This window comes from Puma concolor, chromosome B4 (genome assembly GCF_028749965.1).
Source record: "Puma concolor isolate L17-30 chromosome B4, mPumCon1.1.hap2, whole genome shotgun sequence".
NCBI classification, from domain to species: Eukaryota; Metazoa; Chordata; class Mammalia; order Carnivora; family Felidae; genus Puma; species Puma concolor.
Genome location: NC_141673.1, coordinates 20,746,543 through 20,763,660, shown reverse-complemented (window position 1 = coordinate 20,763,660; position 17,118 = coordinate 20,746,543). Strand labels below are relative to the sequence as shown.

Sequence of the window (17,118 nt, the reverse complement as noted above, 5' to 3'; positions counted from 1 at the left end):
TATAGTCTGACCTCAGAGTCTGCATTCTTAACTAACCTCTGAAGTTCAGCTACCCATAGGTGGCTCTGCACCTATACTCTTTCTCAAAGTGCTCTCTTCCAATCCCATAGATTTAAATGCCGTCTATGTCCTGGCCACATTTACTTTGTATCTCTGGCCCATACTGCTCCCCTGAGTTCCAGACTAATTTAATTACCCACAAGGCATCTTCTCTTGGGTAGCTGAAACTTAACATTTCCAAAACTGAGTTTATGCACTACCTCCATGCCCCCACATCCAAACCTGTTTTTAACTCAGTATCCCCTTCTCAGCAATGGTATTGGTGCTCATGAGATATAAAGATGTGTATATTCATATACATGTCTTTGAGAGAGAGATTGCTTGATTTAGGTAATGGCACACTACTTTTCTGTAGTGCTGCTTGATTTAGCCTTCCCTTACTAAATTGTGACATACCCAGGCAAGAACCATGACTTACATATCCTAGCATTCTAGCATCTAGTACATACAGGGTATTGAATGGGATCTTGCTGAATGAAGGAAAGAAAGAAGGAATGTTTTCTGTTTCCAGTTCAGGTGGTTTCCATGCTACTTCTTAATTTCTCCAGCCATTCTTCCAGAGATATTTTCCCAACTCCTTTAAATGGCCATTTTTCTTCTCCCCATGGTTCTAACCTAAGGGGCAGGATATTAATGAAACAACTCTATGTTTCAAAAAACCATTTCATTTCTCCTCGCTTTGTCACTTGCTCTCTTGGATTTATGTGGAAAGGAATACTTAATAATAGGAAAAACCTATTTAATAATAATAGGAAAAACCTATTTAGAAACAGTAGCATAATCATTCAGCAGTAGAGAAAAGAGTGATATATGAACCATATAATTAGCAGTAATATGTTTCATATTTATTTTTCTGTGATGATGTTCAGTTCCTCCTTGAAAAACTGAATGTAAGTAATAAGTACCCCCCCAACACACACACATACAACCTATGACTAAACATTCATTATCATTCAAAGCAATTCAGCTAAGACTTTTCTCAAGATTATGAAAGTAACTTTTAATAGTCTCAAATCAAATCTTAATTCATTAGTAGCTTACTTTTGCCTTGTTTTTGTTGCTTTGTTTTCTAAAATACAGAATTCTTTTCAGGTTAGTTTGTATAGTTTGTATAAACTAATAAACAGATTAATTTATATAAACAATTCAGAAATTATGCATCTTCAATGCATGTACAAAGCCATAGATTTATTTAAACCGCAGAATTTATTAGGTAAAATTGACAAGGGAGTCCAGGGATATGAGTGTTAGCTCTATCTGGGATAAACATTCAGTTTGGCTGTGAGTGAATTACTTGGCCTGTCTCTTTCCCCTTTAAGGAGTAGAAGGAAAGCCTCCCTTGCAAGGTTTGTGTAGGAATAAAATGAGGTAACAATGTGAAATTGTTTCCAAAAGTATTGAGCTCTAAAAATAATAATAAAGTGATGGTTTTATAATTATTATTATAATTGAAATAAGAAAAATGAAGATATTTTTATCCCGCTTGAATGAGTCAAAACAGCTATGCTTTTATGCAGAAAATGGTAGAGTCTACATTAGAATTTTAGTTGACTCCATGTGTATTCAGATAATGAACTTGGCTTTTCCACACACAGAAATGTGACAGATATTTATTTATTTATTTATTTATAAATAAATGTTTATTTTATTTTTGAGAAAGTGTGAGCGAGGGAGGGACAGAGAGAGACGGGGACAGAAGATCCAAAGCGGGCTCTGCACTGACAGCAGCAAGCCTGACGCAGGGCTCAGGCTTGCAAACCATGAGATCATGACCTCAGCCAAAGTCAGCCAGTCAATCGACTGAGCCACCCAGATGCCCCAGAAATGTGGCATTTAAAATGTGCCCTAAGTATAATATTTTAGTGTAGTCTCCTTAATATTTTCACATATTCGTGGAGTTCTACAAAATGATTTTTCTTCCACTGTATTTATTTTCTATAAATCTAGCAATTACAATAATTTCACAAAGAGAGTGTATCTTAGGATTATATTCTGCCTGAGTGGCTCAGTCAGTTAGGCGTCCGACTTCGGCGAAGGTCATGATCTCACGGTTTGTGGATTTGAGCCCCCACATCGGACTCTGTGCTGACAGCTCAGAGCCTGGGACCTGCTTCAGATTCTGTGTCTCCTTCTCTCTCTGCCCCTCCCCAACTTGTGCTCTGTCTCTAAAAAATAAATAAATGTAAAAAAATGTTTTTTAATTAAAAAAAGATTATATTCTGCTATAAATCAGAGTTTGGTTGAGTCTGTGAATCAATTACATTCCCATATTCCTTGATGCACAGTTTCACTCTGTCTTGGGAAGATGAGAGAAGAAGCAGGTGAGTGTAAAATCTTGTAGGAAGGCTAAGTGAACTTAAAGAATTCCCAATGTCAAAATTAACATTTTCAAGTGGGAAAGCCATAATACCTACCCAGAGTCTGATGTATGTCTTTAATATAAACAAAAAGATCCATTTATTAGAAAATAGTCTTCTGTTTTATAACTTGGAAAACTGTACTATATATTGGAAAACAAATGACAGTCTTTTCCAGTGCAAAAACTGCTCAGCTGATAAGCTGAGACCATCTCATATCTGCATCTACAGATGTGAATGGGACAGGATGGAGATTTTTGTGGGTATGTGCACTTTCTCCGTGTTCTGTATGGACATTGCTACCTATGAGCTCATTTACACTCCCTCTGGCTACGTAGCTATAAGCATCCAATCTAGAGAGGATTGGATATAATGGGTTACTCAATGGAAAACCAGTTCATGCAAAGAGATCCAACAGCTGGTTGTCACATCTTCAGTGCATATTGGCTTGTCTGTTCCCTGGATGGGTACCTCATTTGCAGCCTACCAGCTATGTGACTCCAAGAATCACTTCATCCTTCTTGCTTCACAGGACAAGCAACTTTCACTTGGACCAGGACTAACTGTTCACATTTCACTAACCATACTCTAGATAAGTATTGATTGTGTGTTCCCTCTGGATCAGGCACTGTGCTAGGCCCGGAGGATTCGACTGTGAATAGCAGAAATGTTCCTTGTGCTTAGGGGGCTTACAGCCAGAGGTCTCCTTGTCCCAACCTAGAATATAAAACCTCATTTCAGCCTGAATTGCTAGAAAGTTTGGTTTTCAGACCAATATCAAAGTTTGCCCTCCATCATTGTGGATTTGGGCCCAGGCTCTGGGAAATTCACCTTTGGGAAATTCACCACCATCAGAGTTCCTGGGAACTTTGTAGTTGATACCAGTTTGATCTTCATAATATCTTGGGGAATTCTTATAAATTAAGTACAATATTTATAAACCCAGCAAGAAGACTCTGAATGAAAATATGAGCAATGAATTGCAACTGCACATCATCTGCAATTTAAAAACAATTCCCTGTAGCACAAATTTATCCCATAAAGTTGGGCTTCTATTTTTGTCAGTTGTGTAAAAGTAATGGATTGTTTATAAATATTGTTATAAGGAGAGCTTAGCCACACAAGCCTAAAATATCTGTTAACATTCTTACACTATAAAAATTTAAATGGCATGCAGTCCAGAATGAGCTTGTATGAAAGAGATATGGATAAACAATAGACCATTTTGCTAATTTAAACTGGTCTGGCTCACTGTTTTCTCATTTTTCTTCTACCTCCTTCCACAACCCAGCCCTGGGAGATGACTTCCAAAGGAAGTCTCCTAATTGGAGATATCCCTTGGCCAGAGACATAGACCAAAACTTGTTGGGTGGTTACTAAAATGTGAAGTCCTGGTTTTACTTTCCTCTCTATGTGCTGTATTGATAAAAAGCCCAAGAGGAGTTAAAAACCTTTGAAAAAGCCTTCCCTGATAGTGATCCAGATGCAAAACTCACCTCACTGAAGACCCTCTATCTCCACAACCACCGATTTTTTATTTTGCCTGGATGATTGAGAGCATCTCTTCTTCTCTTGCTTTCTCTGCAACTCTCCCTGATATATTTTTTTCTCCATGCACTAGCCACAGTGATCTTTGAAAATCTCAATCAAAATGACTTCCCAGTGTTCCTGGGATAAAGTCCAGTTGTCTTATGGCTGGCGAAGCACTGCACATGCTGGCTCCCACTCACCTTTTCAACCTCTTCTCACGCTAATCTTTATGATGAATACACTCCAGCCACTCTGCTCTCCTAACTGCTCCTCAAACACAGAGCATACCACGCGAGTTCTGAGCTTAGGGCCTTTGCCCCTGGAACATTTATTCCATGCTCTTACCCAGCTGGCTCCTTTGTGTCTCAATTTTGCATGTCCCCTCTGCAGAGGGGCCTTTCTGGACCCCTTGCCCAAAGTAGTGTGTGCCCCCCTCCCTATAATTTCTCCCATTATTTTGTTATCTTCAGAATATTCATAGCTATCTAAATTTATATCTTTCTTTTAAACCTGTTTTTGCCTATTTCTTTTTTTTTTTTTTTTGTATGTTTGTAGAATGTAAATGGCATTCATGTCTCTTTTGTTCACAGCTGGGTGACCAGTGCCAGACACATATTGGTACATTTTTTGAATGAATAGATGCACACACAAGGACCCAGTTTTGGCTGAAAATGCCCCAAATCCTAAACTCCTGTTCTAAATTCCAACTCAATTTAAACCATAGGAAATTTGGATATACTTTTCAATTTTGTTTCTTTTTTCTGTTTCAGTCCTCTCTAATAAATAGTGACATTATCTTTGTGAAGTTGCATGCCCCATGGGAAGTGCTTGGAAGATATGCAGAACAAATGAATGTAAGAATGCCTTTCAGGTAGGTGTAAATATATTTTTTCCCACTCTCTACTGCTTCCCTGTAAAACTAATGTACCCTTCTCTTGAAACAAATAAAACCGAAATGCAGACTGAAACATTATTAGAGAAGGTGTTTAAAATGCTTAGGAAATACAGTCTTTATGGCTTATGATGACTTCATGGCTTTTTGTGAAAATTCCTGGCTAATTCAGTCCTTAGCAGGTAAATATGTCAACTGCCTCTGAGAAATAAGAATTTTCCAAGTGGCATTTTCATTTCCAAAATGTCATTTTCAAAAGCCCTGTGTACTGCTGCTTTGAATGGCCAGACCCCAGGCATCGATGGTGCAGGTTCTTACTGACATTAAAATCTGCCTCCATTAAAGCAAGTTCAAGAAATTTCATGAAAATGTGATCTACTTTTTAAATCATTTTTAAATTTTAAAAAGTCAGTTCATAAGTACTGTGCAAGCATAATCATTGATATTTATTCCAAAGGGAATAGAAAATACTTCATGTGGATTGCTTAGTTATTTAAAGGATTAATTTACCTTCATCTTGCAGTGGATATTCTTATTTTCCATACAGATTAAGGAAAAGGTATCTACATTTGCTAGATAAAGTTTTAAACTTGAAATTATAAATGCCAAAATATGTAGGAAGTAAATAATGGAATATCCTAAAGGAGATGGAGAGATTTAGTACCAAGGGAAGTTCCAAAGGGAATAAAAAATTAAAACCTTTTTGTTCACAATTTGCCAATAAGACCAAGTCAGATGACAGAAACCAAGCAAACTGGTGCCAATTCTAAAATATACCTCTTAACGAGCTGTGGGAAATTACAGAGACAGAGGCACTAGGGACACATTTAGAGAAGGGCAATTTCCACTCAGAGATCTGTAATGTATCTCCCTGGTGCATCTTACTTTCTTTGTTTATTGGCCTTTTTGTTCTAATACCAAGTCAAAATAGAGGCTGGGATTTCTAATATCTGTTTACCTCAAGGCAAAATTCTCAAAGGAATTGAGATAAACATAGTCCTAAACTTTTGACTTATTTTTGTATTTAAAATGTGACAAAGGAAATCTGAGAACCCAAAGATTAAAAAAATTATATAAAATCACTGAGTCATTTATCAGTTTAGTTTCTATTGAAACTTGTTATACTATAATTATAATTAATTAAAGCCAGTTATTTATCAATGTTATAACTATTTAATACGGATTAATACCATATCACTCATAAAGACCAAAAGGAAAAGAAATCTATGCTTAGACACAGTCGTGTATCAGACCAACATCTTACAGCCAACAGTCAAAAGTCTGTGTTTTGATAAAAGTGAGATAGTAAAACTTAGTGAAATTGATAGTTCCTCCCTAGCAATCTCACAAAACCTTCTACCAGAACACAGTTTTCAAGCAAAAAACCCAAGGAGATTGTGGAAACTTGAGCAGTGTTAATGAACAGCAAGTTCCTAGTACGTGGAACCATTTCATATATGAAGGGCCTGACTGTATCATGACTAACATTTCTACATGCTCATTATATAGCAGAAAAGTGCAGCCTGGAAGCAGCATTAATACTTTCCTTATGCCGTATTAAGAGACTGTGATCCAGGGAATAAATGAAAAACTATAATAACTATGAATAATAATCTTCTTTGTAAATGTAGTTATTCCTGAAGGACAATGTTAGGACAAAATAGTGCTAATAGTGGATACTAATTAGCCTCACTAATATTGGTGTGATTTTACTTAAGCATAGCTTCACTAGATAGAACCTGATGCACTTAAATTTTATGCAGTTATTTTGTCCAGTGTTTCAGGTAAATAACTCTAGCCTAAGGAGATCTATGTATTTCCAAAGGAGGAATTTTCCTGCCATATCACTTCAACAAAATGTACAAACATCAGTTTGGCTAAATGTAAATGCCTCAAAGAATTGTGTGTGTATTTATTATTTCCTGTAGATTGCGCTTCTGAATCCTGGGTTAGTCTCCTTGGGTTTTTTACTCCTGCAATGTTTAAAGCAAAGTTGAATAATTTTCTTAAGGGAATTTGTGAACAAAATTTGCTTAAGTACTTATATGTCCATGGATATGGTCTCTTTTATTTTTATTTTTTTTTAATTAATAGACTAATTTTAGGGCATTTTTAGGCTTACAGAAAATTGAGTTGATAGTATGGTGTTCTCATACATGCCTTCTCACCCCACTTTCAGTTTCCTTATTGTTAATATTTTGCATTAGTGTAGTATATTTGTTATATTTAATGGACCAATATTGATACATTATTATTATCTAAAGTACACAGTTTACTTTAGGGTTCACTCTTTGGGTTGTATAGTTCTATGCAGTTTGAAAAATCCATGTCATGTATCCACCATTATGGTGTCACACAGAATAGTTTTACTGACCTAAAAATCTTTTTTACTCCATCTGTTCATCCCTTCTACCTCAATACAAACCCCTAGCAGCTTGTGATCTTGTCTCTATTTTAGTAGTTTCGTCTACTAAAAACATGAATATGTTTATCAGTTTTCATAGATGGGCAAAGTTGTGTATAAACTTCTCATTTTTCATAAGTGAGATAGCTTAGTAACAGTTCAGAATATATATAAACCACATCAGTTTCATTACTACTCCATTGTTTGAAGCCCAAAATATGAAAGGGCTAATTGTTTTTTTTTTTTTATAAAGCATCTAATCCATACACTCTCCATTCAGATTACACCCAGAATTTTAATCTGGAGTGCTTTAAAAAATACAGATACACAGAAGTACAACACACCCTTACTAAGTCTGAATTTTAAAAGATTTTTTTCCAAGATTCCTTGTTTTACCTCTTTAATTCATGTCCAGTCAGAGCCAGTGGTTAGACAGTTTCCCTAGTGCGGTTATTTGCAGTAGGATGTTGATGCTGATTACTGTTCTTCCCATACTGGTTGTAAAATACGTACTTTTTATATTACCCTGGCTAAATCAAATGAGAGAAGTCTTCTGTAAACTTCAAGAGCTATATAAATATTAGTTAATATAATAGTATGCCCATTAAATTGTGCATGTTGCCAGCAGGCTGGCAATCCATTTCTTCATTCCTAAAGAAAAAAAAAAAAAAAAAAAAAGGCTGACCTCGGCTAAATTCATACGAATACCAATTGCTCCAAATCATCGTTCTGCACAGGCTGTGTAGGCGAAGAGCAACCATAAAAAATTATGATAATGAGAGGAAGAAATACCAATGGAAAATATTTCATAAGATTTCATGACTCAAAAATGCATGCCCTATGTTCCTACTACATTTCTCACTGTTAATCTCTTTTTAGTTTTTTCTTCTTCACCTCTTACAGGCTTCTATCTTCAATCTCCTTTCCTTCCTTGCTAGTTCAAACTGTAACTGACGATGGGTTTTCTTCTCGACTGGCTTCATTTTTGCTGTTCTTCCAGGAGAAAAATCTATTACCTGCCCCGCCGGTACAAGTTCATGAGCAGGTTAGTAGCATGCTCTGTCATGATGTGTTTGATCTGTTGGCCTGTTTGTTCCAACAATGACAAGGAACACAAGCTGGGGACCTTTTTCATATGGCAAAACTGACTGCCATGAACATTCCAAAATAGGTATTTCAGGTTAGCCTGGAAAGATAAGAGAAAAGATGAAAATGCTCTTCTCAGAATCTTCCCTGTAACTTCTTCACACTTAGGAGAACAGAATTTATAGCCCATTCTATTATTAGATAAATTACCAAAAATCCCCAGCTGTTGAGTGCATCTTTGGTCTGAATGTTATTTTTTTTTCCACAAAAATCCCACCCTCCACTATAAGTAACTTGAAATCTTGAAGTGCAGACAATAAATCTGTCAAAAAGCAGATAGCTGTTCAGCAGCCCATGGGCGGGGCCCTCTTATGTTAGTAAGACTTTGTTTATAAAATATGTTGATGTATTACCTTACTCAGAAGCCCTTCCTACTTTCCTTTTTTCTTTAACCTTTCCCCACCCACCCAAAATTCTACTGGCTAAAAATTGCCTTCAGTGTACTATATACGCTTCCAAAGCTTGTTTCTTGTTATTTTTTGAGAAGCCAGGGAAACGGGGGGGCATCAATGGAGTCCTTTAATTTGATACTGTTGTGATAACTAGGAACCTGATTTCAAAATTTTAATTAGTTTTATGTGACCATTCACCCTGAGCTGAGCTGACTATTAAACTTGGAGACCATTGCATTTCTCTGAAAATCCTATTGTTCTGTGAGAGTTAGGATTCAAGTTTACTCTGTTTATGTGCTATGCAGAATGATAATTATAAGATAAATTGATATATTTTAGTGGGTTTACTCAAATGCATGTGCACTCAACAAAGTAGGGTATAAGACTTGACATCCAAAGAAACTAAGATGTGGTTTCCATAAATGTCCCTGCACAGTATCCTTACAAGCAATTCTTCTTTCCTTAGACAGTAGTGATGGCATTTGGATTCACCATGATTTAAAATGTTTTTAAATGTTTACTCATTTCTGAGAGACAGAGAGAGACATAGCATTTGCAGGGGAGAGGCAGAGAGAGGGAGACACAAAATCTGAAGCAGGTTCCAGGCTCTGAGCTGTCAGTACAGAGCCCCATGCAGGGCTCGAACCCACAAACTGTGAGATTATGACCTGAGCCGAAGTCAGACACTTAACCAACTGAGCCACCCAGGTGCCCTGGATTTACCATGATTTAGATTAGTCCCTTGTCATATAATGACCTTCTATAAAACTCTGATGGTAACATATTAGCCTATATCACTAGTTCTCAATAGCTCTCAAACTTTAACCAGCAAACCTGGAAAGCTTATTAAAACACAAGACCTCTGGGCCTGTGCTGTAACCTATGATGTAGGTGACCATCTATCCACCTGGATGGTGTGCGAAGGCAAGGATGGCTTGTCCAATTCTATATTTCGAGCACCTAGCACATAGTAGGTGCAGTGAATGGGCAAATGAATTTCTTTACACATGTGAGAGGATTTGAGTGAGGAAAAAGGAGGTCACACCAAAAAAGCACAAGAAAACCAGATCTGCCAAAAGTATCACAGACTTGGAACTGAAACAGTTACACTGTGGGGGAGGAGAGAGCAATGAGGACTTAAAAGAAAATGGTGATAAAAGGAACCATAAATCTCAAGGTTGGATTGGGTATCAAATGTCATCAAGTCCAACCACTCAATTGATACTTGAACTTCTGCTATAGGGTCAGCCAGCCCATGTTTGAATATCTGTGGAGATAGGGAGTCTCCGAATACAGCTGTGGGCACCTGACTATTAAAAAGTTTTTCCTTAAAATAAGTCATAATCTCTCTCTCTCTCTCTCTCTCTCTCTCTCTCTCTCTCTCTGTCTTTAGTTTTTACTTGAAAAAACTGTTCAGATTATAGTTCTTCTCCCTGGATAAACAAACAAAAAATAATCTACAGCAGAAAGGCAAAGTGTATGAGAAAGATTGTGAAATTATAAGCAAAAGTACTTAGCAAGTATTTGGAAATTGAGGGAGAGAAAGAGGTTTCCATACCTAAGGGATTGGGAAAATGTTGGAAGTAAAAGAAGAATGAAAATCCAGAAGAGGTACAGGTGAGAAAGATGATGATTTTTGTTTAATAATTCTGTAGTATAACTCACAGTAGGTCTTTGACACATAGGTGTCTTGAAGGCCTCTGGAAATGATGGCAAAGCAGTTGAGCTTAGAGGTAAAGCTAGAGAATCCAATTTTGGACTCAGAAATATAGAAGTCATGACTTGAATGAGGGGAGTAGATGGAATTTCCCAGGGAAGGAGGCAAAGTACAAAAAGAGGGCCAGTGGCAATTCCTTGGAGAATCTGTATTAAAGAGGCAGGAAGAAATGGAAGAAGGATGAAAACGAACAATTTAAGGAGGAGACCCAAGAGAGGACTGTGTCAAAGGTACCAGGAGTGAGTTCCCATAAGAATGGGTGTTCTTCAACTTCTGATGAAGGCTGAGAGATGAGAATCGATTTTGAATATTTAGGAGTTAGGGGCGCCTGGGTGGCTCAGTCGGGTAAGCGTCCAACTTTGGCTCAGTTCATGATCTCACAGTTCGTGAGTTCGAGCCCCGCATCTGGCTCTGTGCTAACGGCTCGGAGCCTTGATCCCACTTCAGATTCTATGTCTCCCTCTCTCTCTGCCCCTCCCCTGCTCACACTCTGTCTCTATCTCTCTCTCTCAAAATTAAATAAACATTTAAAATAATTTAGAAGTTAGTGATAACTGCCATGATAGCTGTCCTATGAGAAGTGGTTCTCAAATGTGAGCAGACATCAGGATTATCTTCAGGGTTTTTTAGTACTGAGATTATTTGGCTCATCCCCAGTGTTTCTGAGGTGAGGCACAATAATTTGCACTTCTGTCGAGATCCCAAGTGATGTTAATGCGGCTGGTCTGGGAATATATTTTGAGAATGATGACCACATTAGAGGAGGATAATGGAAAGCAAATTATAGCTGGTGGAGAATGGACAAGGCCCTGATAAATCAGAAGCAGGGAGGATTCACTACTACCTTGGTAAATTTTGAGTAGAGGAAAAGAAAGGGGCTAGGCTTAAGAACAGTAGCCAAGAGGAAGGAAGCAGAAGAGATTGTGACAGGTGACCAACCACATATTCTCCATGCGTGTAGAGGAGAGGTTTTGAGTGAGTAAGGGTTTGGGGAATCCTTGTTTCTTGAACAACTTACTAAACATCAATCTTTAGCCTGAAAAAGTCGATGCTACTTCAACTGCATAAGTCATAATCATAGAAGAATTTGGGCATTGAAAGTCACTGGAAGACTCCGACAAAGAGAAGGGAAAAGAAACCCTAACTAACTGGTAGTATGACGCACTGATTCAGAATGCCTCTTAAGCTTCATTGCTTACTACATTCCTGTAGTGGTGTACCTTAGTGAAGCCCAGTATCTGGTGTAATTTTTAAAATGCAGTTTGTCAGAAATGTTGTTATCTATTTTAACTCTTATGAAGAGTGTCTCTGATATGCCTTCTTGAAGGTGCATCTATATCTTACTATCCTGATTGTACACCATTAATAAAACACTGACTCCAATATTCTAAAATTCTCATGTCATCCTAGATATGGGTATTTAATTTAGCTTTTAGTTTCATCCACATAAATGGTATTTAATTTCATTACTTCATGAAAGAATCCCTGAAACACATTTATCTCTTTTAATGATAAGAGAAATTATAAATTATAATAAACTTGTGTTGAGCAGGCAGAGAATTAAGCATCTTTTCACAAATAACTTTATTTTTAAAAGTCACCTGACTCCCATAAAGTACACTCATGCAGTTCAGACATATATTCTGGAGGTAAATGCTATTTTCATCATGTACTTGGTCTATTAAATGCTCCTTTGACTTTTCAGGCAAACTTAAAAGCATTATAAACTGCCTATCCAATAAAGAGAGGAAATTTATCATCTATCTTCTGCCTGTTTTTTTTTTTTTTTTGCCTTCACCAAATAATTCAGATATAGTCTGTAGAAAATGTGATTACAAAGTTAACAAATTTGATAACTGTGAGTGGCTTGTAGCTGAAGTCTCACTACTACTCATTCCTTTTCCATCCACTGCCCACACGCACCTGCCTGATGTTATCCTTTGCAATTCTTTGGCAGAATGTTGCCCCTACTACATTATACATTCAGTGCAGTTGTAATCTTACCAGTTGAGTATACAGGCACATGACAAAATGACTTGTATTTTCCATCCTTGTTTTAAAAAATTAATATATGTAAATGTTCCAAAGCCTTTAGACTCTTCTATAAGATATTTAGGTTGTGCCCCAGTTAGTAGCCTTGTGACCTAAAAGAATCCTAACTCCTATCCAAGGAAAGGCTATAAATACAGGAGACTTGGCTCTCAGAAGAGGAAAAAGAAATCCAAGGCTCCTGTTGTCTGTTATCAGTCCAGAAGGGCTTCATTTATTGCAATGTCGGGCTCTGTGTGGTACCTCCACTATAAAAAAAAAAAAAGATTTATCTGTAGGTTCCCTCTAGATATGTCATTCCTGAAAATGTAATCTGTTTGAAGTGTGATGCTATTATAATATTCTGGTCTGGGGAAAAGTAGGTGTCTCTGAAGTAGCCTATTTCATTTAATTTAGCCTAATTAAGTTGTCATTAGTACAGGCTCCCTCCTGGGTTGTTAGTGGCTCCAGGGTAAAGGCCTTTGTCTTCTTCAGTGTATATCCACAGCTTCCGGGTGGGGACTCTGCACTCAGTAGGTAATTTATGAAGACCTACTGATAGGTTAGTATGTGAGGAGTGAAGTCCGTTGGCCTGTGGCCTTTTCTTTAATTCTCACCACTCTGAAGGTAGGTAAGATAGTCTCCCCTTTACATCTCAGGAAAACCAAGGGCCAAACAGCTTTAAGCAGAGCCTTCCCAAAGCACATTTCTAAGGCACATCTTGGGAAGGCACAGCACATCAGCGGTGGCACTTCCTGCCCATTTGCTTGTGCTGTGCTGCCAGCTCTTTGCAGCTACTCAGGACCTGACCTGCCATGAACCAGAATCTACGGGGGGGGGGGGGGGGGAGGGGGCTGAACTTACTGTAATATCAACTTTCTGTAAAGTTCCCACCTTTTAGCTCAGATATTAACTTGACAGTTTAGGCCAGAAATGCCCAAGTGGATGCTCAGTTCATTGTGTCTCTATTGATTTGCCTATGTATTCTGTAAGAGGGCTTTTGCTTAGCAAATGGCAGAAATGGAAGAGAGTGGCAATGTGTCCAACCAAAATTAATACTAAATCATTAAGCTAACATTTTCTCTTTGCTATTCCATGTCAGTGGAAAGAGATTTTGTTAAGTAGGCTCAACTCGTATACTAAAGACACAAATGTGATACTTTCTGGTTAGTTGGTTTCTCGACTCGTGTATCTAAGAGATTTCAAGATTGACAATTTAGGGAAGTTTATTAGATGAAGATGAGAGCACAGACCTCAATCTGTGCTTCAGTATACAATCTTAGCTCTTGAATTCCCATCAATAATTCTACATAAAAGTTTATCATCATCATCTTCTTCTTCATCCTAGATACTACCACTGAACTGAGCATTTTGTACATTGAAGACATTGAACAAATACCTGATATTTGTTATCTTGTGTAGTCCTCACCATGCCTCATGAAGCAAGTGTGTTAGCTCAGAGAGGTTTAGTCATTTGCTCAGCATGGCACCCACCACTAGGGGGATGTACAACTAAGACGTGAACCTACTTCAACTTCAGAGTCCATCATTCTATATGAAAAATTACCCATTATATTGTGAAAAGCAAAGCTGTTTATTAACTCAAGTTTTTTTAGGGTGATATCGCCAAGGTATTATTTCCCAAGTCACCAGAAACATGTAGTATCTAAGAAGCAGCAGAATCAGAAACCCAACTTGGGTTTCATGTTTTCCAGCCTGGTGGATTTTGCACTATGTATTTCTTCTTGCACTGTGGAAGAAGATCCTCAGTGATGTATAAACACAGTCTGGGATGGGAGTGTTTGTTGAAGAATGGCCAGTTGTCATCCAGCCACAGAGAAAAAGACCCTTGTTCCCAGAGCCACCAGACTGGCAGGTGGAGTAGCATGTGGTACATCATCCTCAGCATTGGGAGCCTGACCAGCCATGGTCTTCTCAAGGAGACATCAGACCAAGACTGTTTTAAGATGTATATTAGTTTCCTAATTAGTTTGCTATTGTGATAGATTCCTGAAAACTTAGCTGCATAAAACAACACAAGTTTATTCTATAGGCCAGTAGTCCAAGGTAGGAGACTTAACTGGTTTCTCTGCTCAGGGTCTCTCAAGGCTAAAGTCCAGGTATTGGTTGTCCTGGGCTTTTCTTGAGGCTTTCAGGGAGAATCTTCTTCCAGGTTCATTCATGTTGCTGGCATAATTTAGTTCTGTGCAGTTTTTTTACAGGCTCTTAGACAAAGGTCATTCCCAGCTTCTAGAGGGTGCCTGCACTTCCTGGATCCTGGCCCTCCCTCTTCATCCTCAAAGATAGCAATAGCCTGTTGAGTCTCTCTGACCACCCCCTACCTTTTGCCTCATCTTTGCTATCTCTAGCTGGAGAAAGTTCTCTCCTTTTAAATGGCTCATATGACTAGGTTGGGTCCACCTGAGTAAACCAGGATGATCTCCTCTCTAAAGGTTCCTTAATCCTGCTTAAATCTACAAAGTCCCTTTTGCCATGTCACATAACATATTCACAAGTTCCAGTGATTAGTGTGCATACATCTTTGAGGAGACATTCTGCCAACCAGAAGAGCACAGACCTCTGACCACATTTGATTTGTTTATATCATTTAACAGCGTATAATATGGACCAGCCTGTGTGATGGAAGCTATCCAGTCCATGCTTTGTTCTTCTGCTTCTGCTCAGCTACCCCAGTGAAGACCGATTCACACATTCCCCACCCCAGTTGGTGTCTCAGGTGTTTTGTTTTTAAGATATCTTTTGAGTATCTTTATTCCATCCTAATGTTTTTAAAGTACAGTTCCTCTGCTTTTGATCACTTTCAGATTAGCCTCCATGGTCCTCAAGAAGTTATTAATAACACTCTATTTGCCTGGCAGCTTCTCCAAAGCATTTCATGCACACCATTTTTTGTAAGCTTCCTAACCACCCTGCAAGGTCAGTAAGATGGTGATCGTGATGATTATTCCATTTTAAAACCCTTAAAAAGGTGAGTGATTTGTGGAGGGTCACACAGCTGATAAGCAACAGAGCCAGGATTTAGGCACCCCAATTACACATCCCAGCTTCTTTCAGGAGTCTCTCTTCTCTTCCTTCCACTTCTTCTGGCCCCTCCTCATTTTTCAATGAATCATTTTCATTACCCTGTTCTACTCTGTCTTCACCATTTCCACATTTCTTTTAAATTGTACTACTACAAGCTGTTGCTGAAAGCTGCCATTTCATTCCCATAGAGTATTTATGCCTGATTTTTCACAGCTTTATTTGTTTTTATCCATGCTGAGCACTGTACCCAGCTGGATTTAATTCATAGTTTTTGCACGCAGAGCCCAGATTCTATAAGAATGTGAACTTTGCAAAGTGTAATCCGATTAGTGCTGCAGACTAGAGATGTGTGGGAGGTAAAAGCTCTATTATGAAAAGCCTCTGGGCCAATGTCCTCTTTCTTGAACGAATTTAAAGGCAATCAGATGAAATAAAGCCAAGAGTTATGGGGAAGGCCACCAGCTTAGCCTAGGAAGTATAATTTATGAGTCCATTTAAGGACTAAATCATTAAACTTGGACAAGTTGTAGATGCTGGTGAAGCACAATTAACTTTCAATTGAAAATAAAGAAATCTTAAGAGACAAGCAGGTTGTTCAAACTCTTATTTTGGGGGGAAAAGACTGTAATAAGAGCCGGTACTTAGTTTACACCAGACACTCTTCTGGAGACTTTATATACATAGTGATTAGGTAATCACCACAACCCTATGAATTGAGTATCATTATCCTGCCCACTTTATAGATAAGGAAATTAAGGCACAGCAAAGTTAAATAACTTGGCCAAGGTCACACTGCTAATATTTACAGAACCAGGATTTGAATCTAGGCACTTCACCCCCATGTTCTCAATTACTGTGTCATACTACCTCTCAGCATCATGTCACTATACTTCATGTATCCTTAAAGAGATGGTGAGGGAGGAGAGGACCAGGAGGAGAAAGGATGGAGGAGATGGGAACTTTTACCCCTTCTTAGGGCCTTGAGCCCTTCCACTGTACTGTTCTTTTCTGGGTACGTGACAATGAGTAGAATCTTTATTTCTGTGTGTGTATAGACGGTAGGTATGAGTTGTCTTTGAGAGGAAGGACCTAGAGAAGCTATGAGATGCTTTCTACTTTGAACTTCGAAGGGTTCCAAAGAAAGGCCTGCCACCAGGCACAATGGACTTGTAGTGAGGCTGGAACTCTGCTGAGAATAAAAGAAGTGGCAAAAGAGTTAACCATTATTTTTCATCTTGGAGCGGACTGGCTATGTAAAAAGTAATTCCTTCACCTGGGAGTTTCATTGAAAAGGATAAATTGCCATTTAAAATTTTTTTTAATTAGAAAAAAAAAAACCTGCCCAAACTCCATGTGTTTTTAATTACTAGACTGAAAAGGCATTTAGATATTTTCTTCTGTAGAGCAGTCTATTCCTTCTGTAGCCCTCAAGTGAAAATTTCTAGTATGAATTACTTTGATAGGATAATCCCTAAAATCAAGAATTCAAAACCTGAATTCTGTTCCTGGCTTTATTCACTGGCGGGGTAATTTGAGCTTGATACTTA

General features: G+C 38.1%; 1 protein-coding gene across 5 annotated transcripts in view; it reads left to right on the top strand.

Moving 5' to 3' along the window:
* ANO4 (anoctamin 4) overlaps positions 1-17,118 on the top strand; it is a 428,017-nt gene that overhangs the window by 271,215 nt on the left and 139,684 nt on the right. For 4 of the 5 annotated variants that reach the window (XM_086712550.1, XM_025926582.2, XM_086712552.1 and 1 more), the window contains 2 exons: positions 4,718-4,818; positions 8,244-8,288. In XM_086712550.1, the coding sequence (XP_086568676.1) occupies positions 4,718-4,818; positions 8,244-8,288 (146 nt within the window). The remainder of the gene's footprint in view (positions 1-4,717; positions 4,819-8,243; positions 8,289-17,118) is intronic. The other variant, XM_086712549.1, reaches the window with a different exon arrangement.